The sequence below is a fragment of the Anabrus simplex genome, chromosome 12, assembly GCF_040414725.1.
Source record: "Anabrus simplex isolate iqAnaSimp1 chromosome 12, ASM4041472v1, whole genome shotgun sequence".
In the NCBI taxonomy this organism is placed as follows: Eukaryota; Metazoa; Arthropoda; class Insecta; order Orthoptera; family Tettigoniidae; genus Anabrus; species Anabrus simplex.
Window position 1 is genome coordinate 61,663,082 of NC_090276.1, and position 23,694 is coordinate 61,686,775.

The window sequence follows — 23,694 nt, forward strand, 5'->3', positions numbered from 1 at the left end:
TTATCTGCTTGGTCAGATGGGAAATTTAGACCAAATTCCAGTACTATTTTTGACAAGCCAACAGATGTTATTGTGGACAGAAGGGCACTAAGTCAGCGATGAAAAATCATTTCCGTTATGTTATCAGTTATTGCAGATGGTAAACGAGAACTTCAATCACGTGTTGTTTGATTCGTCAGTACATAGACTGGTTGATACAGTTCTCCATGCCACCCTATCCTGTGCTAACCTTTTCATTTCTACATAACTACTACATCCTACATCTGCTCTAATCTGTTTGCCATATTCATATCTTAGTCTACCCCTACCGTTCTTACCAACTATACTTCCCTCAAAAACCAACTGTACAAGTCCTGCGTGTCTTAAGATGTGCCCTATCATTCTATTTCTTCTTGTAGTCAAATTTAGCCAAATTGATCTCCTCTCGCCAATTCAGTATCTCCTCATTCGTGATTCTATCTACCCACCTCACCTTCAGCGTTCTTCTTTAACACCACATTTCAAAAGCTTCTATTCTCTTTCTTTCCCTTCAATTATACATGATTTTTTAAAGAAAATGCCACCAAGGGAAGATATAAGCTGGAATTATTTTTGATGAACAAGGAAAGGACTGGATGATGGAAGAACTGGTGGCATATTGGCTTATAGTTGTTTGGTTGTTGCTGTCCTGTATTTAAACAGCAGCTGTGAGCTTGGATTCGGGGCATAGTGGCTTGGAACCCCCACTGTCAGCAGCCCTGAAGATGGTTTTCCGTGGTTTCCCATTTTCACTCCAGGCAAATACTGGATCAGTACCTTAAGGCTATGGTCACTTCCTTCCCACTTCTAGCCCTTTCCTATCCAGTCATCACCATAACGCCTATCCGTGTCGGTACGACATACAGAAAAAAAAAATTAAATCGAGTGAAGATAGTTTTATTTCCCCACAGTTCCCTTCCTATGACTGGAATAGCGATGCCAAGCCAAACATCAATAGATCACAAATTGGAAAAGATCGCCAAAGCGCGAGAAATTTTGGTTTATTTCTGGTCTTGCGCTCAGTTGTGATGCATATGGTGATTCCCGTTGCACAAGCAAATACAGTTGGGGAATGATACTAATAGACTTTCACTCAAATGAGTCTCTTTTAAATGTTGTGAAGGTTGACTGTGGGTTTTTAAATTATGTTTTAAGGTAAAAAAACAGTCTTATAGTTCAGTTCCATCTGAACAAAATTGTACGCTTGTTTTTCAGACCAGATGACTTCATGACTGTGAGCGAATGCCTGCAGCTGGAGTATCATCGCTCGCTACGCCACCACTTGCTACTGTTGTATGCCCGGGAGGTGCTCGTGTTAGATCTACACATCAACCAGACTGTTGGCATCATTCCACTGGAGAAAACAGCTTCACCTCTTTTACAGGTTTGTACTGTTGACAAAATATTGTAGTAGAAAATTAGATAAAATTTCCATGCTTGGAAAAGCAGAAACTCATGTTGCTTTGGTTTTATCTTATGGTACACACATTCAGGGCAGTTTTCCAGCATATGTTGAGGTCTGTTTGAGGGATTTTAATCTTAAGTGGTCAATTTCTTTGGCTTGGGGACTGGGTGTTTGTGCTATCTGACACTCCTACGACTCGTACACCTCTATCCTCCACCACACAAACACTCAGTTTCCTACATACAGCAGACTCCCATCAGAGGGTTTCCCTTACAAAGGCTGCACCAGGCTAGCAGTCTTCTTCTTTATTAGTGAAGGTTGGCTACAATCTTTGTGAAGCTGATTTGCTCATCTGCTGTCTTCTTTAAGGTCGTAGAATTCAGTTCTGATCAGCCCCGCAGGTTCCTATCAGTTTTCCTTCGCAAGCTTTAGGAGATGATATTTTTAGTTTCTGATGATATGTCCTAAGTAGACTGTCTTTATTTTCTTGATTTGTTAAGTTCATGATCCTTCTTCATGCACTTCAATTGGAGACATGTTCCATCCACAAAATCCACAGCATCCTTCAGATCCACATTTTGAAGGCTCCTGTTGTATTTATGGTGTTGTTTTAATGTGTCCATGTCTCGCCACCGTACAGGAGTACTGAATACACAAAATTTCTGACAGTTGTTTATGTCGCACAGCAGGTTTCTCATATTTACAAAGCTTGCACGAGCCATTTCTATTCACACACGGATCTAGCGGGATCCATATAAAACTATCATTATTATTTCTTCTTTGGTGAATTTTGCCAAATTCCTCTTTTACCAACTTGTTCTAGTATTTCTTCATTTGTGATGCTGTCTAACCGTTTCACCCTCTTCTGTAACACAGAATTTCAAAGTCTTCTTTTCTCTTTCTGCACCAACTTTTGCCCTTGATTTACTCCTAGACAATACTGTGCTCGATTGAGAAGTCTGGAAATATGCTTCTTATGTACAAGCAATAAACTTCATTTTTGAGACCTGTATTGATGGATATGACTTTATTCCGTAGTAAGAAAGGATTGTATTTTCCACCTTATCAATACATTGACATGATATATTTGTCATTGATTCATTAAAGAAAAAAATTTGGACTGGTTTTGATTTCTGTTTTCTGGAGAGCGAATTCCTTTACTTTTCTATTGATTAGTCTACATTTTATGAACCCCTTAGTTCTGCAGTCACTGGTTATTCTTCTACCCAAATAACAGTGCCCATTTTTCTCAACCTGCTATTTTCTGAGTTACCTGATTTTGACTACATTCCATTACTTTAGATTTGAATATGTTTTACTTTCTGTACCATTCAGCAATTTCCCCAGATCCTCTGTAGATTCTGATAAAATATGTGTATGTTATATGCAACCATTTCAAAGCATTTTCTTTTTATCCTCTACAGATTATATCTGCCAGACAGAGAGATATACTTTATTGCTTGCATGAATCTGGGAGTGTTGGTGCCAAGTTTCGACGACGACAATTGGGCTTTGTTGGTTCTCCATTAGATGCTCCTGCGGGAAGTATCAGTAGTATAGGTAAGTAAACAAGTCAGCATATTGCTGTTTTGTATTCCTTGTCTTGTACTAGGATCTTTTGCATTAAATTATTTACACAATACTTACATAATTCTATTATGTTGGTAAAGTGGCATGCAGACAATTTGTAGTGAATTTTGTATAAGCTTACAAGTGCATCCTTTACTGGGAAAGTGTAGACAAACATCTGTTTATTAATGAGCCAAGAAATCTGGCTGTTTAGCTTATGGCTCCAGTGACAAAGCCAGTATAAATATAAACACTTCAACCAATCAGCAGTTGTATTTCACTACAAAATTATAAATGTCTAATTAACACTTTCATGTTATCACATCTACATGTAGTTGTTTTTATATATATTCGTCTGAATAGCAGCTCTCGCTTTGAATCAGTGATAGTGTCGGCCTCCGGATCTCAAGATAGCGGGTTCAAACCTGGCAGAGGTAGTTTGATTTTTGAAGAGCAGAGAAAAAGTCCATTCAACACTCCGTGTCGTATGATGTCAGCATATAAAAAGATCTCTGGTAACACATTTGGTGTTTACCTGATAAAATTTGTTAAAACTCAGTCATAGGTGCCCAAAAGAGATTTGGTTTACTTTGCCATCTAATACAGGGTCTCTCTTATAAACCCAGACTGCCCAGCAGTGTTTCTACTCTCCGAGACCTAAGCAGCTGTACAGGAGGCGCGCACATGTTTGACCTAGCAGCAACAGTCCGTCTGAATTTCACCTGTTAACTTGGTGAGACATTTTTCATTGCAACACCATATGTCCGTATGTAAAAGTTATTTTAAGTACGAGTTGGCTTGACAGGGATGAGATGCATTCATTCATTCATTCATTTATTTAGCTTCCATAGACTGTACAATTACATATTTTGAAATATGCCAACAGTATAGGAGTTGTCAAGTGATTTCCTAATACTAACAATAATATATGCACAACAATGAACATTTTGAAACAGAAGAAGAACAGAAACACCACATACCTCAATGTTAGGACATCACATCTTAATTTTTTTAAATAATATTAATAACCAATATTTACAAGACAAAATAAAAATATATTGGTGTGATGTTAATAATGTGAACATAGTCAATGTGACATTAACATATTTTTAAGGCTATATACTAGATTACAAGTTAATAAGTAGTAGCATCATTACCAGCACTTCATCATGTATTCTTCTGTACTGTAGAAGCAGCTACTCAGCAGGAGATTTTTTAAAGCTGTGGTAAATGAACTGACGGGACTAATATCTTTAATCGTATTTGGAAGCTTATTATACAATCTGATTCCAACAGAGTCTACATGTCTCAAGGCAATGGTTTTACTCTTGTGTTCGATAAAAATATTATTTCTTGTTCTCGTCTGGTAATTGTGATTGTCAAAATTCTTTCTGAAGTGATCAATATTTTTTTTCACGTGTAGAATGCATTGCATGATGTATATGCTTGGTACTGGGAGTATCCTTAGTCTCTTAAATAATGGTCTGCAATGATCTAACCTGTTACGTCTCAATATAATTCTGATAGCTCGTTTCTGTATTCGAAAAATAACATCAAGATTTGATTTGTAACAGCCCCAGAGACCAATAGCATAAGTGATGACAGAATGGAAATATCCAAAATATGCCATTCTAACATATTCTTCACTACAACTATTAGACAAAATCCTTAAGGCAAAACAAACAGAATTCAGAGACTTCCCTATTTTTTTAATATGACAATCCCATCTTAATTTTTCATCTATATGGACACCTAAAAATTTTGTGGTCAACGTATTTTCAATTGCATTTGCATTTAATATAAGGTTGTGTTTTTTTGCAGTTTTGTCATGGTAGTTAGATGCCTTGAATTCCATGTACTGGGTCATTTTAAAGTTCAATGTTAATTTGTTTTTCCTGAACCATGATTCTAACCTAGACAGGACTGTATTTGCTGTAGTTTCTATAGACGTAGGGTCAGGATTATTAATAATTATGTTTGTATCATCAGCATACAGAACTGCTGTTTCTACCTGATTATTGTGAGGAAGATCATTCACATAGATCAAGAAAAGAACAGGCCCCAAAATACTACCCTGCGGAATACCTAAGTCTATGCTTTTTACCTGAGAGTGATATGTCTCATTATGCCCTTTACTGTTACAATGTGTAATTTCAACAAACTGGGATCGTTTATTCAGGTATGATCTAAACCAGTCATTAACAATTCCTCTAACTCCAATCTGATATAATTTGTGCAACAATATTTCATGATCAACAGTATCAAATGCCTTTGAAAGGTCAAGAAATAGTCCTATCACAGTTTCATCATTGTCAAGAGCATTTACGACCAACTGTGTAAAATGTGATAAAGCAGACAAAGTACTTCTGCCAGCTCTGAACCCATGTTGTGCATTATTTAACTAGTTATATTTGATTAAAAATTTAGTAAGCCGATCTTTCATAGCACATTCAAATATTTTTGAAATAACCGTAAGTATTGATATTGGTCTGTAGTTATGTAAATCGTGTAAGTTTCCACTTTTAAAGACTGGGATAACTTTAGCTATTTTTAGGAGATTAGGGAACTGACCACTAGAAAATGATTCATTGATGAGATAAGTTAAAGGCTGTACCAGATAGGGAGCACATTTTTTAATGAGTTTTGTGGGAACTTCATCTACACCTGTGGAAGTTTTGTTCTTCAAAGATTGTATGATTTTAAAAACTTCCAGTTCTGTTACTGGAGTTAACTGCATAGAGTTTTGCACAAAGGTTGGGAGTTCTGGTAATACATCTGATTTATTTGCATTTTCAAGTTTGTATGGTAGGGATAGAAAGAAATCATTTATATAATTAGCCAAATGATGAGGGTCATTCATTTGTATTCCCTTATCATTTTTTATGGCAGCAACTTTATTTCCAACTGCATGTCTGTTGGTTTCTCCCTTGATTACCTTCCATATGGTTCGTGATTTATTGCACGACTCTTTAACTTTCTTGTTATTGTGCATTATCTTAGCCATCCTAAGAACTCTTCGATAGACTGATTTGTAGTTTTTAACATACTTACAAAAAACCTGGTCACAACTCTGCTGTGCTAATCTACTTAGTAATTTACATTTTTGACTCGAGATCCGTATACCCTTCGTGATCCATGGCTTTTTTGAAGATTCATTAATTACTGCAAGTTTTTTTGGAAAGTGTAATTCAAATTCCGTTAAAAAATGCTTAAAAAGGTTCTATACTTTTGGTCAATGCTATGACCGAATGTTATTGGAGTCCAGGTCTGAAGTTTAAGGCTTTCAATGAAACTGTCACATGCAGCTGCAGAGAAAAAACGAGTTAATTGTGCTTGCTTTATTTTGGTTGAATGCTTGCTAGCATTCTCAAATTCTAGTTGTAAAATTTGAGCATGATGATCTGATAATCCAAAATTTATATTGGATGCTTGCATTTTAGAACAATGGAAATTAATACAAATGTTGTCTATCGTTGTAGCTGAGGTGGCAGTTACCCGGGTGGGTGTAAAAATTAAGTGTTTTAGATTACAGCTTTGAAGAACATGCAGTAGTTGTGATGTTGATGGAAGGTTTTCTTCAGCAAAATCTATGTTAAAATCACCACAAAGTATTACTTCTGCGCTGCTATTCCTACCGAAAATGTTATGAAGGACTTGATCTAATTTTTCTAAGAAAATTTCCACATCAGCATCCGGTGAACGGTACACGGTTAACAGAATTACCCTTTTACCATAGGGAAGCTTAAATTCCACTGAAGTTAGTTCAAAATCTAATTCAGAATTATGCACTTCAAGATCCTTCCTTTCTTTACATTCAATTCCTGACTTAGCAAAAATACAAACTCCCCCATGCTCTTTATTAACCCGACTGTAATTACTTGCCAGATTTCCTGGTGAAATGCCACCTTCACAAGCACTCATTCACGTAATTGTAAATAAATTTGAAGCTACTGGCTCAATGTTCAGTAAAAAAATTTGCGCATATTAACAGTTTTAACAGCGGAAGAGCTAGATGACATTGGTGTGAATCTTGAATGTTCACCGAATAAATGACTCACAAAATTAGCACAACAAGTAGGGGTTTCAGTTTCTTCTGCACACAGAGCTGCAAAGCTGTTACACATCAAATCATACAGGTTTACATAGGCCCATTGTTTAAAACCTGCTGATCCAGCCACAAGAGTGAGTTATTGTATCATTGAATGATCGTTTGACACACAGCTTGTGTCGTTTTTGGATGAGGCGTGGTTTAATCTTAATGGTCATGTGAACAGTCATAACTCTCACTATTGGTGTGCAAAAAATCCTAATGGTGTTTATGAAGTCCCTTATTATGAAGGATGACACTTTCAGCATCCTTTCTTCTTCTTTTATGACCACATAGGATCACTTTAGTCAGTCCATCGTGTTCAGGTGTCTTTGAAGGGATTGTTCGGGCTTTGCGGTCCTCCCAGTACTTCTTCAGACGCTCCGATCTTCGTGCCCTTTCCTCAGTTGAAAATATGCGTGTTCTTGGTTTGTTTTGTGTAAGGGTAAAGCGGAGGTTTTTTTTCTTGAGTTTTGTATTCAATTTTATCTTATTTGTGTTGTCTTCTCTTGTAAGGCCTATTTCCTTCAGATCCTCTCTTACTTCTCTGATCCATTTACATCCTGTTGTGGTATTTTTTGAGACGAGATTGTGTTGTACTAGTTTCAGAAGTCTCGAATCCTGCATCCTCATGATATGTCCAAAGAATCCCAGTCTCCTCTTACGCATAATATCTGTAATGGGTTCTAGCTCTTTGTACACGACTTTGTTAGGTATTAACCGCCACTGCCCATCTTTCTGGTATTTTTTGTTGATGCAGGTTCTTCCAATCCTCCTTTCAGTTTACTGAAGTCTGTCAGTCTTTGATTGTTTATTCCGGTAAAAAATTTTCTGCTGCATATGTAGCTTCCGGTTTTATAACTGTTTTGTAGTGTTTTATTTTTGTATTTATTGATAGACATTTCTTTTTGTAGATATCCCATGTCAATTTTTGTGCTTTAGCTAATCTATTTGTTACCGGGCGAGTTGGCCGTGCGTGTAGAGGCGCGCGGCTGTGAGCTTGCATCCGGGAGATAGTAGGTTCGAATCCCACTATCGGCAGCCCTGAAAATGGTTTTCCGTGGTTTCCCATTTTCACACCAGGCAAATGCTGGGGCTGTGCCTTAATTAAGGCCACGGCCGCTTCCTTCCAACTCCTAGGCCTTTCCTATCCCATCGTCGCCATAAGACCTATCTGTGTCGGTGCGACGTAAAGCCCATAGCAAAATCTATTTGTTCTTATTTGGATTGAGATTTTTTCATGTAGGTTATGTGTTATTACTTCTCCAAGATATTTAAAATGAGTTACTATTTTGATTTTATTACCATTTATGGTAATTTCTTTTAGCTGTGTTGGTTTTTGGGGCATAATTTCTGTTTTTTCAAATGATATTTTGAGGCCAATTTTATTTGCAATGTTTTGAAGTTCTATCTGGGTTTTTGCTCGGCGTTCAGCATCTTTTATAAGGTAAGATTTCATATGAGATTGTATATACACTTAGCAGGACGGATGCATGCGACGTACGTTGAGCTGAGGCAGCTGTTGTAGTGCAGAGTACAAACACTGTGCGCTCGGTCTGGATTTATAAGAGAAACTCTGTAGACCTAGGGTGAAATGGAACGTCAGAATTGACGAACAAGCAGCCAGACTGCATCAAATTAAAAAGCTTGCACACGGTAGTTGAGACCATATGGTCATCATTATCATCATGTGGTCTGAACTACCATATAATCATCATAAGAATAGCATACTCGAACATCTTTATAGCTTTTTTGCTGTAATAGCGTGTTCATGTTGGCTTCTGTATTACATTAACATAACTGCGTTATTTTCACAAAGCTGACAGCCGAGAAATTTGTATACTGTGGCCTAAAATAAAACGGTATATTTCTGTGCTGAGTCTTCTTGTCTCTTTTGGTTATGAATACGTATGTATTTAATCACTCTTGTATTTATGCACTCTTAGTGAAAAAAAAATCCACAGCCTGTTTCCACTCATTCGACTTGGTCAGGAATATGATGAATGAAGCCCCCATCTAGCGGTGAGGATAGGAATTGTGCTGGCTGCCGAAACCTGTCGTACTCCTCTGGGGCAATGATTAATAACTGACAGATGAAATGAAATGATATTGGAGAGTGTTGCTGGAATCAAAGATGACAGGGAAAACCGGAGTACCTGCAGAAAATCCTGTCCCACCTCTGCTTTGTCTAGCACAAATCTCACATGGAGTGAATGGGATTTGAACCACAGAAGCCAGTAGGAGAGGCTGGCGTGCTGCCGCTTGAGCCACGGAGGCTCTTTATGCATGGCGACTAAGCATGTCCCATTGTTCGTGAAAAGTTGCATAATATGAGAGACCAGTTGGAAGACCGAGAAGAAGGTGGATGGATCAGATTTGGAAGGGCATTTAGAGAAGCTGGATTGGATGTGGCTGAAGTAATGGAGCAGGAAAATTGGAAGGACAGAAAGGAGTGGAGTAGGCTTGTAAACAACACCTGGGCCACTGGAGTGGGACATAGATGATGATGATGATGATGGATAATGTGATTTTGTCGATAGTCATGACAATGATCATGCATTTATTGAAGATTTGAATGAGAGTGAAAAGCAGAATTGCTGACAACCGATGTCGCACGAGCCTGTCAAACTCCTGGGCTGAATGTTCAGCGTTGAGGCCTTTGGTTCAGAGGGTGAAAATGAAAATCCACACTTGTTTCCAGTCATTCGACTTGGTCAGGAATGTGATGAATGAAGCCCCCATCTAGCGGTGAGGATAGGAATTGTGCCGGCTGCCAGAACCTGTCGCACTCCTCTGGGTCAATGATAAATGACTGGCAGATGAAATGAAACGTTAATGGAGAGTGCTGCTGGAATGAAAGATGACAGGGAAAACTGGAGTACCCAGAGAAAAACCTGTCCTGCCTCCGCATTGTCCAGCACAAATCTCACATGGAGTGACCGGGGTTTGAACCACGGTATCCAACGGTGAGAGGCCAGCATGTTGCCGCCTGAGCCACGGAGGCTCTATTTGGGTCAGAGGGTCCTGGGTTCACTTCTCAAATGGTTGGTGGATTTTAATCGCATGTCATTAGCTCTTATGGCTCGGGGATTGGGTATTTTTGTTTGTCCCAATACTCTCCTCTTTATATTCCAACAACACACTCCACTATCTATCACGGCAGAAACACGCAGTTGTGAATGCGTCCCTCCAGATAGGGTTGGCATCAGGAAGGGCTTCCGGTAGTAAAACAGGGACAAATTCCCATGTGCAGCATGGTTTGCACTGCGACCCCATAAGGTGTGGAAAAAGCGGTAGAAGAAGGGTATCTTTTATTATAGTAAAGATAAATACTGCTCAGTCTCCTGATTCTCTGAATTTCTCCTTTCCTTCGGGTTGTGGTTGTATTCTTGGACGCTTTGTTTCAGGAAAAGTGTACATAACAAGTAAAGTTAGAGAATTTTCAAGATACCTGAGGAAATCATTTTTAAAAACCAAAAACAATTGTTTACAGAGACAGTATTGCACTGGCAGCTCTTCACTGCTCATTTGTTTTGTGACAACTTAGTATTTATTTATTTATTTATTTATTTAGTTATTTATTTATTTATTTATTTATTTATTTATTTATTTATTTCACCTCTCAATTTACACAAATGTAAAATAGAGATGAAGTATTGCTTTGACAACATCGATATGAACTCTTATGTGTTACTGTCTCTTTATAGATATGGGCTCCTTCTCTACGGATGTGTTCTTGGAGATGGGATATGAACAGCGCTGTCAGAGTGAGGTGATTCGCTACACCAAGGGCTCCAAGGTGTTGGGCATGGCTCTCAATCCTGTCTGTGAGAGGAGAGTAGGTATGAAAGTGTATAATTTATTCTGATGATCATTTATTTACTTGTACATAGTGCATTATTTACTGTGTACATATGCATATATACAGTAGAACCTCATTAGCCCCGACCCCATTAGTCCGGACTTCGCTTGATCCGGACAGCTGTTTAATAATAATATATAAATGCAATTACAGTATAAAGCTGACTTACGAGCTTAGAAAGCTCTGAAATGGATGAATATGACCAGGATGAAGCAGGTGATATTTTAACCTTAAACCAAAACTTAGTGAAATTAAAGATTAATTGAATATTGTCATTAAATACGTTGAAGATAACTAGGATGAAAGCATATCTACGTATTACTAACATATGAGGCAACTGCGTGAGTTAATTATTGAAGAAATTAATGTCAAAGGAAGACAACAAAAGATCAGCTGTTTCTTCAAACCAGTAAGCATGTCGAGTGTGGTCAATGAAGTTGTGCCTTGATTACTGTGTTCTAATTCTGTACTGCACTAGTTATTCTGTATTTTGTAGGGCCTAACACTGTATTGCATTATATCTGGTATACTAAATATCCTTTGTATTTCGTAAATTTAAAATACTGTACTGTACATGTTCCTTTTACTGAACAGTGTGTTTAAATGTGTACCTCATCGTACATATGGCTCATTTCATAAGTTATTTTGTTTAATCTGGATTTTCATTAATTTGGACAACCTAGAGCCTCAGTTAGTCCAGATTAATGAGGTTCTACTGTAGTGCTATTTATAAAGCATTGAATAGGTGGGCCCATTTTACTTTATTCAGGTATAACAACTGTCAGTACGGATTATTAAGAAATTTATATCATATGAAACCTGGTACCATTTCATGGCTAATAACAGGGATTAATGTTCCAGTTTGGAAAGGAAAAGGTAATGTCACTGAATGCTCAAACTACAGACCGATTTGTTTATTAAATCATCCATACCTTTAAGATCTTTGAGCGTATTCTACAGTCTCACATCTGCAAAATAATAGGTATTGTGCCTGCTCAGTGTGGTTTTGTCAAGGGCTGTGGAACAATCATTGCCATTCACATTTGTCCGCCTTTGTATGCAGAGACAATGTCAGCAGCTCAGTTCGCTACACATTCGGAAACTCTCGTCCGTTCAGTATCCATGTGGGTATTCACCAAGCCTCTGCCTTATTTCTGTTAATCTTCATTCTCTGCATGGGCACAGTTGCCAAGGATTTACAAACACCGCACCCTCTGGACTTTGATGTACCCTGATGACATGATCTTGGCGTGAGTCAAGACATACACTTGAACAGTTAGTCCAGGCTTGGAGAGACCATCTTGATGAATACGGATTGCATCTGAAATGAAAAAGATATAATATCTTGAGTATGAAGAACAAACAGAAGGAACATTGGCTGTTGATGGCTGCAAACTTATCAAAGTGTCTGATTGTAACACCTTAACAGATGTCCGGCTCCATAGCTAAATGGTTAGCGTGCGGGCTTTTGGTCTCAGGGGTCCCGGATTCGATTCCCAGCAGGGTCAGTAATTTTAACCATCATTGGCTAATTTCATTGGCACGGGGTGCTGGGTATATGTGTCGTCTTCATCATCATTTCACCCTCATCACGATGCGCAGGTCGCCTACGGGTGTCATATCAAAAGACCTGTACCTGGCGAGCCGAACATGTCCTTGGGCACTGCCGGCACTAAAAGCCATGCACCATTTCATTTCACTTTAATGGACATCCAACATAGGGTCAATGCCACCTGGATGAAATGGTGGTAAGCTACAGGGGTTCTCTGTGACTGTAAACTGCATGTTTACCCCAAGTCCCAGACTGACAAGATTGTAGTGAGACCTGTGCTGCTGTATGGGACAGAATGTTGGCCCATTACTAGAGAACGGAAGGTCCATGTTACATTGGTCACTAGGTCATTCCAGACTTGATCACATAAGAATTAAAAGATATTACAGAACAATTTGGTGTAACCCCCATATTGGGCAAACTGCAAAAGAAATCGCTTATAATAATACAGCCATGGAATCTTGAGTCCCGACTATTCTGTTGTTAAAACTGTGCTCAACAAGTCTCCTCCAGGGTACTGAACAGGTGGACGGCCAAAGAAACTGTGGATGGATGCCACCAAAAAAAAAAAAAAAAAAAAAAAAAAAAAAAAATATATGATCAGAGCGACAGCTGAGAATGCTGCAGAGCCTGTAATGTGGAAAGTCATTTGCAGTACAGGAGACCTTTCTATGCGGGACAAATGCTAAGACATTGAAGAAAATGTTGTGCCGATATACTGCACATATTTTTACGAAAATTGACACTGCAAAAGGCAGTAATATATTTAGATAACCATTTCGCACCCCTTGGCTCTGCCTTAAAGGTTACCACGCTCTCACCTTGTCCTTCTAACTCTCCCCTTCTTCTCTTTACTCACATCTGTTCAACGACATGGTATTGTGGTTTCTGTCACTGCATCAGTAACACACCTTGGACTTCACAAAAGGGGCAAGTCTCATACTAATATTACCACATTTTTCCATCTTTCTCCTTGAAAATGAAAATCCATAGCCTGTTTCCAGTCATTCGACCGGGTCAGAAATGGAATGAATGAAGACCCCATCTAGCGGCGAGAATGGGAATTGTGCTGGCTGCCGAAGCCTGTTGCACTCCTCTGGGGCAATGATTAATGAATGACAGATGTAATGAAATAATATTTGAGGGCGTTGCTGGAATGAAAGATGACAGGGAAAACCGGAGTACCCGGAGGGAAACCTGTCCCACCTCTGCTTTGTCCAGCACAAATCTCACATGAAGTGACCGGGATTTGAACCACGGAACACAGCGGTGAGAGGCTGGTGCAGTGCCACCTGAGCCACGGAGGCTGTATGTCTTTCTCATTAACATGGCTAATTTAGTCATTCGTTTGTCTTTCTTTCAGACAATTTGTTAATTTGATCCGAAATGAAAGCAAGTCTACCACTGCTTATGTACTTCTATCAATTATACCAATGGATATTTACACTATCAATTATACCAATGTGGATATTTACACTGATCAGTCAGAACGTTATGACCACGTACCTAATAGCCAGTCTGTCCACCTTTGGCACTGATAACAGCGGTGACGCATCTTGGCATGGAAACATTGAGGCCTTGGTAGGTCGCTGGAGGGAGTTGGCACCACATCTACACACACAAATCACCTAATTCCCGTACATTCCGAGGAGGGGCGATGAGCTCTGACGCTACGTTCAATCATATCCCAGATGTGTTAGATAGGGTTAAGATCTGGCAGGTTGGGGGGCCAGCACATCAATTGCAACTCATCACTGTGTTCCTTGAACCACTCCATCACACTACTGGTCTTGTGACATGGCAATTATCTTGTTGAAAAATGCCGCTGCCGTTCGGAAACATGATTGTCACGAAGGGGTGTGCATTGTCTGCAACCAGTGTATGATACTTCTCGGCAGTCATGGTGCCTTGCATGAGCTCCACTGGACCCATGGATGCCCATGTAAATGTTTTCCAGAGCGAATCGTCAGCTGTGGAGGTTCATCCTTAGGGATGTTTGGTGTTGATGCACTGTGTGTTCAGTCACACTTGTACTCTGCCCAGCATTAAATTCTGATGTTCGTTCCACCACAGTTCGCCGCCTCTCCTGCTTTACCAGTCTGCCCAGCCTACGATGTCCGACATCTGTAATGAGGGGTGGCCGCCGCTCAACCCCTCGACGTTGACGTGGTTTCACCACTTGTTGAAGACACTCGCCACAACACTCCTCAAACACCTGACAAGTCGTGCAGTTTCTGAAATGCTCGTGTTGAGCCTCCGGGGCATCACAATCTGCCCTCGGCCATACTTAGATAGATCGTACACCTTCCCCATTCTACACATGGACAGCACGCTCACTGATACTACATGCACTGTGCATATGTCTCGACTAGCAGTCATTTCTCGCCAGGTGACGCTGCTATCGTCTGGACCTGTTTATATCGATAGTAGGTATAGAGCGTTCCAACCTTAAATTGCAGTACAGTGTAGACGGAGCACGCTGTTGCGAAATCGACTCGTGAAGATCACGCTCGAGTGTGACTCAAACAGGGCGTCACAGCTCCAAATTTTTCGTTTGTAATTTTGTAATTTTAAGTCCATTCATTCATAAATTAATTTTTGTAGGATGGTAAAATAAATACAACATACCTTAATCACTGGCGTTGCTCTCAGACATTGGACTACACCTTCTATCATTTCTGCAAAGCCTGATGTTCCCGCTTTGGATGAACTGGGTTCGGGAGATGAACTTGAGGATGATTTGGACGATGAAGAAAGTCGTATTAAAAACCGTTCGTCGACATCGTCCTGTAATTCGCCTGCATTCCATAAATCTCTTTCATTTTTCTTTACTTCGTTCACGTAATTTGCCCAATTGTCTTATGTTCTTATACGCAGCGGTTATTAAATTTTCCATATAATTTTTCTTGAATGATAAGTTATGATACCGGATGTAGTTTTTCACCTGGGACCACACCATGTCAATAGGGTTTAACCTGCAATGATAAGGCGGGAGACGTTGAATCTGCCGACCGGCTGCTTTTGCCCTTCATCTCTTCGCTGCTTATCATACAGAGCCCTGTGTTGAGAAGCGATGTGCAACAATTCTTGCTTGAGCATTCCGTCCTCAATAGATATTTGTTTTTTACGTAACCATTGTACGATGTCATCTTTTCGCCAAGAAGCCACCGGCAAAGGTTCCAACTTACGGGAATGATAAGCAGCATTATCCAGCACGATCACAGCACCTTCGGGAGTGTTCGGCATCAATTATTCCAAAAACCACCTCTAATAAAATTCACCAGTCATTTCCTTGTGGGCATCCACCGTGTTTTTATGGCATAAACATATTAGTTCAGCATTTGGAACAAAACCATGTTCATTACCCGCGTGGATTAAGGCAAATCACGGTCCTCGGCTTTTCGATGGCCCTACTCCCGAACTCACCCATTCAATGGCGGCCTGTCGTGCACTTTTCACTGTCTTATCTTTCCATTCTTTTGTCACTCTGCCCAATTTTTACCCACGATTCATCTGTGTAAATTATAGCTTTATTTTGTGCCCTCAGAACGTTTTATCTCCCTGAGATATCTGTGCCTCCAATTAATAATATCATTGGTTTCAATGAAAGCTGCTCTATTACCCAATCTTAAATAACGAAAGCCTATATCATGTAAGAAGCGATACAACATAGTTTTGGAAAATCGTGGCAAAGAATCTTCTCCATTTACCTGACCAGAATCACGTTCAATGTCGGTGGTATGTTAGCAAATAAAAGAAAGTGAACGACCAGACGCATTCCACTTCGCACAATTTCATCATATTTAATTTTCCTTGCATTTTTCTGCCGTCCTTCTCTCTCTTTTTTTTCGGTATTTCGCAAGGGACAATGGGTGTGTTCCTTCCTTATAGCATAGCTTGTTCTTTCGGAACAACCTGTAGCTTTAGCTGTTTCACTGACTGCGCTGCGTTTCTTTTTAATTTGGCGATCCATTGTACAACCTTTTACACTTTTTCTTCGAACTAAGAACCCAGAGCACGAGCACGAACTGACGACTACACAAACACAACAAACACAATCCACTTGTCTTCAAGAACTGTACATTTATTACTGATCTTGTCCGGCTCCATGGCTAAATGGTTAGCGTGCTGGCCTTTGGTCCAGAGGGCCCCGGGTTCGATTCCCGGCTGGGTCGGGGATTTTAACCTTAATTGGTTAATTCCAATGGCTCGGGGGCTGGGGGTGTGTGCCGTCTTCAGCATTGGAATTCGTCACTGGTAGGGTCCCATTCTTATAGATGCGCAAGTCTCCTACGCGGCGTTATGTGATATATATGATATATATGTTGATTCCCATAGGGAATCTGAAACATTTGTCCCGAATGAGTAAATTTATAATACCAATTGGTATTACGCGGCGTTAACTCGAGAGACCTGCACTCGGGCTCTTCGGAGGCCACACGCCATTAAATATTATATATATCACTGATCTTCATTTAATCACTCTTATAATACTGATTAAATGAACACCACTGCACACGGCTGTCAGTATATTATAAAGCTCAGCCAGCCGAGTCACTCGCGAAACGTAAACAAACGAGACGTTCTCCCTGTCATAAATTAAGAGATAACGAGATAAGGACTTGAGGTATGATTTAAAAATAACTTCCATATCCGAAGACCGTTTGCTTTGCTTTAACCACGCCATGATCCTTCTGCACTTTTTCTTCAAAATTAGATCCACACAAACTCACGAACTACACAGACAAAATACACTTTCCCTTAAGAATTGTTCGTATGTCACTGATATGTATTTAATCACTATTATACATACTACGACAAAATGAGCACTGCACTGCATGCGACTGTCTGGAAATGTTAAGAGCGCATGTTTGGGAGATCACTACCGGTACTTCAGCCAGACAGACAGCCAGCCAAGTCACGTGCAAAATCAAAATTCAAGGAGACATTCTTCATTTCACAAATTAAGAACTAAGCAAGATAAGAACTTCAGGATTGTTTTAAAAAGAACTCCCATATCTGAAGACCATTTGCCTCGCTTTGACCCCCCATGCAAATTCAATAGGAAAGACGCTGGCCAGCGACTGACTTTTTCATGCCTGCAAATAAAATTCCCTGAACATGACTGAAAATAAACGCATATACTGCATTTTGTTATCATTTAAATTTAAAAATAAACTCGTCTACATCGAGCTGAAATGTTTCTTTACCAGGAGTTAAAAAATTAGGAAAATAATGAATATAAAATAGGAGTTACGACATGATAAGTTCTATGCAATGAAGATTTTGCATTTTCATAAGTTATGATCTTCATTTCCGTGTTGACGTTTAACCAGTAATGTAGAGTTAGAGGGATGTTCCACCATTCAACACATTGCAACAATTTATTCAATTATAAGAAGACCGGTTTCGTCTCCCATGGAGTCATCATCAGTTCTTGGTGAAAATTAAATTAAGGGGAAACTGATATCAATCATCATAATGAAAAGGCCATGCACCTATAGGTGGTTGCATGGAAATACATCATTGAGTTGGTGGATATTACCTTGAAATGCAACATACACTTGGCAAGGAGAACTTGGAGCTTAGAAAGTTCCCAGTTCTGGCTGTAACAGTCTTGTGTTCATAGAACACGGAACACTGGAATTACATGTACTGGATTGAAAATATATACAAAACACAATAAGGACACTTATAATGGTGTGGAAAACTTGGCTCTCTAACAGCATTCTTGGATTTGACAGTCCCGTTTCTGTCTGAAAAAGATTGGATGAAATACACTCAATGAAGCAAAATGTATAAAGACATAGATCTAGTCTAAACTGTCGCGCGTTCATGTACACGGAACACTGGGAACACTTGTATTGTTTGATAACACGTTCAAATGAAAACACTTATAACCATATGAAATAATGGCGTTACAAGAACGTTTATGGGTTTGACTGTACTACTTCCCCTGACTAATCTTAGCGAAATAAATATACATTGAATGTTAAAGATAAACTACTTGGTATTTAAAGTTCTGGTTTTTGGTTTCAAAAATTGTCATGTGTTCGTGGAACACAGAATGGAACTGCTGGTCCTGCTTCTGTCTACTGGAAACTAATGCATTAACACAGTTGAAATTAATTGATTGATAGTTTATACACCAATGCGAAACACTTGGCACTTTAATATTCTTGGATCTGAGTAAAATATTGTTGTATGTTTACACAACTTGGCATAGACTTGTCCAGCGGTCTTGTCACAATCAACCAGAATATTTGAACCTTAAAAAAAAAACCACACATCACATGAAATGTTTGGTGAACAGCTGAAGTTACACACTGGTCTGAGATGCTTAGTAATTAAGAGAGATCTTTGGTCTATATTAAAATTGTTACCGTGTGTTAATGGAACATGGAACTTAATTGTCGGTCCTGAATCAAGATACTTGCTGGTTTGAGTTGAACAGATCGCAACCCACTCTTCAAACGGCTGGTCAGCACGAGCAGATACGGAACACCTTCAATGCACGTTTCCATAAGCCAAGGCCATACCATCACCATACTACAACAACAATAGCAACGATAGTTACAACTACAATAGCAAATATTCCATATTGAAGGACGTTCCCCCAGATCTTCAACCAGCTTAATTCTACTAATAAGTTCATTCCGTCTATCATAAAACACTGCAACCTCATGTAAACTACGGTCGCTTCCTTCCCACTCCTAGCCCTTATCCCATCGTCGCCGTAAGACCTATCTGTGTTGGTGCAGCGTAAAGCAAATTGTATTTTAAAAATATTTATAGTTTTAGTACATGTGAATTGCTTTTTTTGTCTTTTTTTCAGCGCTATTCATAAATACAGGGAAGGTGGTGTTTTTGGAGCTCCGTCTGGCCAATGGGGAAGGATTGTTCCCTCTAGTACCAAGCGTTGCTATGCTACAGCTAGATCCTGTCAAACCTCGTTCGTGTCTGCGACGTGAAACTCTGAGTGAGCTGATTGGACCGCTCATGAGTGTGAGTAACGGTAATGTCACTAGCTTTAGTTTATTGCTCATTGGAAATAACCATTGGTATAAGCTTCATATAAAATTAAAATTGTTAAAAATTTCACATCATTTTCGTATCAGTTGTACTGATGATCATTCTGCAAGTTCTACAAACCTAATGTATGGTCTTAATTTATAAAGAATTTAAAATTTGAAGTGTCTTTTGAGATTGAGAGAATATAGTCTGTAGATTTTGACAAGAAATGATTAATTTGTCTACATGTATAAATTATCTTGCCACATTTTCTAGTACATTTTACAGCAAAAGTTTGAGGTGTGGGTACAGTGGAACCTTGATTATCCGTTCCCGGAAACTACATTTTCCTGGATTATTCTTCCAAATTACATGGTCCCGCGAGCATTCTAACTGAATCACATTGTAAAAATCCTGCATTACCCATTCCTCCAAAAAGCGATTTCCCGGATCAACTGTCCAGAAATTTCAGTCCCATCAATGCTAAATCCTCAATCGAGCATTTTTCAAGTAACTGTATCTCACGAAAGGACGGCTATGGCATGCCTATGAATCTTGGCGTTAACATTCCATCGTTGCGATAATAAGAGCAAGTGCTGTACTGGAAAAGCGATTGGTGATGAACTTGCACAAGGGACCATCTTAGCATCGCATTTGGGTGGTATTGTTTAGGGAATCCTCGGAAATAATAAAGCAGAGAGTGGCCACAACAATTGGAAGGAGACGGAGTACACTTCGACGACTCTACTTGAAGATGGAACAAGTTTTGTGAAAAGTTTGTACTTGTAAAACATCTACGTTATATCCAGGTTTAGATGTTTTTTTAATATATTTTTTTAAATTTTCGATTGTATCGCTGAACAGGTTTTCGGCACTTCCCCCGGGGCACTGTATAGTCACTGGGCTCTCAGGCAGGAATCAAAGTTGTTCCTTCTTAATACAAATCTAGTATTGTTATATTATCGTATACAATTATGTTATCAGGATCAGAACAGAAGCTGCACCTTACATACATAAATCCATGGGAGGTCTTGGGATTGCCTATTACTGTTTTGATCCTAATTTAAGATGGGGAAATTTACATTTAAATTTTATGTGAAAATGTCATGAAAACCCCAGTCGTTTCATTTGGGCAACATTACATTTAAAAAGTTTGTATCAATTCCCACTCGTACAGACTTTCCAGCTGAGCCCAAGGTCACGGATAACCAAAATTTCTGAAGTTTTGATGATATTTTTTCCTCTTTCCAATTTGATTGTGGTTAGTGAGGGGCAGAATTTAATATAATGCATTCGAGAACTTTTGACAATCGATACTTTCATTCAAAACCATATTCTCGAGTTCAGCATAGCCTTTAAAAGTCGATGTAGGCCTAATTTGTGCGGTACAAGATTTCCAAAATCTGACTGCAAACAGTATATACCGGTGACCAAATTACGATTGAAGATTTAAAAAAAAGGGATTTTGTAATCATGTTGGGCACTTTTGTATCAAATTTGCTTTGTTTTATTAGTAGAGAATTAAAAACTACTTGCGGTCAGTTGTTGTTTGGCTTAGCGTTATTAAATTTTTTTGAAAAATTGATCAAAGTTGTTTAACTGAAAGAAGTTTTCACAGGAAACTGACGATGTTTCCCCGGTAAACTGAACGTGAAGTATCAAGATTTTAAGCCCTTGTGCTGGTAATTAGTGTTTGAAGCCGCCCCTGTGGTCTAACTTGCTTGCCTCTCCCACGGAGGACCCGGGTTCAATTCCCGACCAGGTCAGGCATTTTTACCTCGATATGAGGGCTGGTTCCAGGTCTATTCAGCCTATGTGATTACCGTTATTTGCGGAGCTATATTGCAGTGAGATAGCGACCCTGGTCTAGAGAGCCAGGAATAATGGCGGAGAGGATTCGTCATGCTGATCATATGTCACCTCGTAATCTGCATGCATTCGGACTGGGCAGCGGTTGCTTGGTAAATGAAGGCCAATTGGGGCTTTAGTTTGGGTTGTTTTAGGAGTGTTTGTAAGATTATAAGTACACGTATTTAATTTCTGTGATGTTTAGCCAAATTGAAGACATGCCCGGAAAAACGGGTTAACCCGCACTTTTTTAAATAGAGAAAATTTGAGGTTTGTGAATGAGGCTGAAAAAAATATAAGACACTATCTTCATTCATTTTTGTAAACATAAGGTCCAAGTGGACAGTATAATTTTTCATATTTTACTACCCAAAACAAGACATTATCCGTAAACAAAGAGAAACTTTACATTAAACTTCTTCAATCATTTACACATCTATCACAGATTGTAATGAAAATATATATTTTTTTAAATATCTTAAAAGTAATCATTACATCTTTCATTTACCCTCTTTTTGACATGTTATACTTTGTCGTTTGCATTTCCAAAATAGTATAACTGTATCTTATCCCGGAAATGTATGGTTAAAGGTGTTATTTAACAGTAATCAGTGCTTTGATCAAAAAATGGTTCCTCAGGAATAGTCTCAGATTCTGCAACATATTTGAGGTTTTGGTAGTATTCATGATAAACTGGTGGAATATATTCCATCAGTTTCTGTAAATATTTCAGTTTTGCAGGATTTTTAGCTCTTGGACCATGATGTTTGAGGGGAAATATCTCACAACTAAGTGAAGGTCTACCAGGTAATATTGGTTTTTTTCCCCCTCTAATGTCCACAAATTATAACTTCGTTTCACCATAGCTATACTTAAAGAGCTTAAAAGGTTGATTTTTAGTTACTTTCAAACAAGTAATCTTGCTTAGCAGTACCTTTTGACCAGATTTTGACACTATTTTTCTCTGGACTTTATCGAGAAGAGGTTTTGCTGTGATAAACATGCCAGTTGTCATTTTGACAACACTAAAAGGATTTTTAACTCTAGTTTTCTTAACTAGCTCCATCCATTGATCAGGAATATAAATATAAGATACTTGCCTCTTTTTCTTTCTCAATAAGACCAAAGTCCCAGTCACATGTCAAAAATGTATGTCCGGTTGCCACATCATCAAACCTGCCAGATTGTGTTAGATACTTCCAGAAACTAACCAAAGGAAGGTTCTTGTGTTTGCCAAAACAAGAATCAGAATAGACAGTTAAGTGAAGTGCTTCAGCAGGCATGATTCTACATAATGCTTAATACATGAAATAATGTCATCCGCTCCCCTCCCTGCAATATCTTCCGACCACAAACTTTGTTGTATTATTACTAGCAACATAATGAATACAAAAGTTGTATGTCCAAAGTTGACATTTATAAAATGCAACTCCTACGGACAAATGGGTGGTTGGCGGACACTGCTGCATATCAAAAGCAACAACCATTGCAGAATTATTATTAATTTTTTAAGATTCTGTGTCTTTCTTCAGATTTTCATATATAGTATTAGCCGGTTTGTTATGAAAGGTCAACATTGATTCAAGTTCCATCATTTTCAAGTATTTTCTACTGATACTTTCTCGTTTAAGTTCCAAGTAATAATCTCCCCAAATTTCTGATGAAATTTGCTCCTTAAGGCTATCACAAACTCTACATGTATCACTATGTGGTGTTACAAAGCCAATAATAAAATACTCGAATATTTTACGATACATGCCAAGGCTGAGAGATTCCTTGTTATTAGATTTATCTTCATAGAGAGAGTACATTTTGTATACATTTAGTTCTCCACTTAGGTATTTCATATTCAGGTTTCTTTTCCTAGAATAATGACTGGGCTGAGCAGGAAAACTGTTGATGTGAGCTTGAGCAAATGCCAGGTCTTCATTGCTGCATTTACTTGGACGATTGTTGTGAAGTCCTCTTTTGTCCACCCTTAGTAAGTAAATAATAAATGTGCTATTTAATAAAAACACTTGGCTTTAAAAAAAATTATTTTACGCCCACATTGGAGCACTTTAATCAATCCATGTACATTTAAGTCTTAAGGTTATTAGCTAGAAATTTGGCTTATGTTTCTTCTTCTGCTCTCAGAATCGGTAACAAATAATTGCAATATTTGATTAGGTTTATGTTACCATATGTCACTCGCATGTGTACAAGTACAAATGGAAAACTTTTCAGTCTGTCAAAACATTGATTATAGTACGTACAACATACCTGTTTGATGAGAGGATCGAAATTGGCAACACGGACGTGGCTAAACCACTTCAATAGAGTGTCCTCCAAATTTGAATGCT

The 23,694-nt window shown here is 38.8% G+C and overlaps 1 protein-coding gene across 1 annotated transcript in view; it reads left to right on the forward strand.

Annotated features, from left to right (window-relative positions):
• The window catches only part of LOC136884513 (WD repeat-containing protein 11), a 134,912-nt gene that overhangs the window by 31,043 nt on the left and 80,175 nt on the right, over window positions 1-23,694 (forward strand). The window contains exons 7-10 of the mRNA XM_067156741.2: window positions 1,234-1,402; window positions 2,848-2,983; window positions 10,787-10,921; window positions 19,329-19,498. Of these exons, the coding sequence (XP_067012842.2) occupies window positions 1,234-1,402; window positions 2,848-2,983; window positions 10,787-10,921; window positions 19,329-19,498 (610 nt within the window). The remainder of the gene's footprint in view (window positions 1-1,233; window positions 1,403-2,847; window positions 2,984-10,786; window positions 10,922-19,328; window positions 19,499-23,694) is intronic.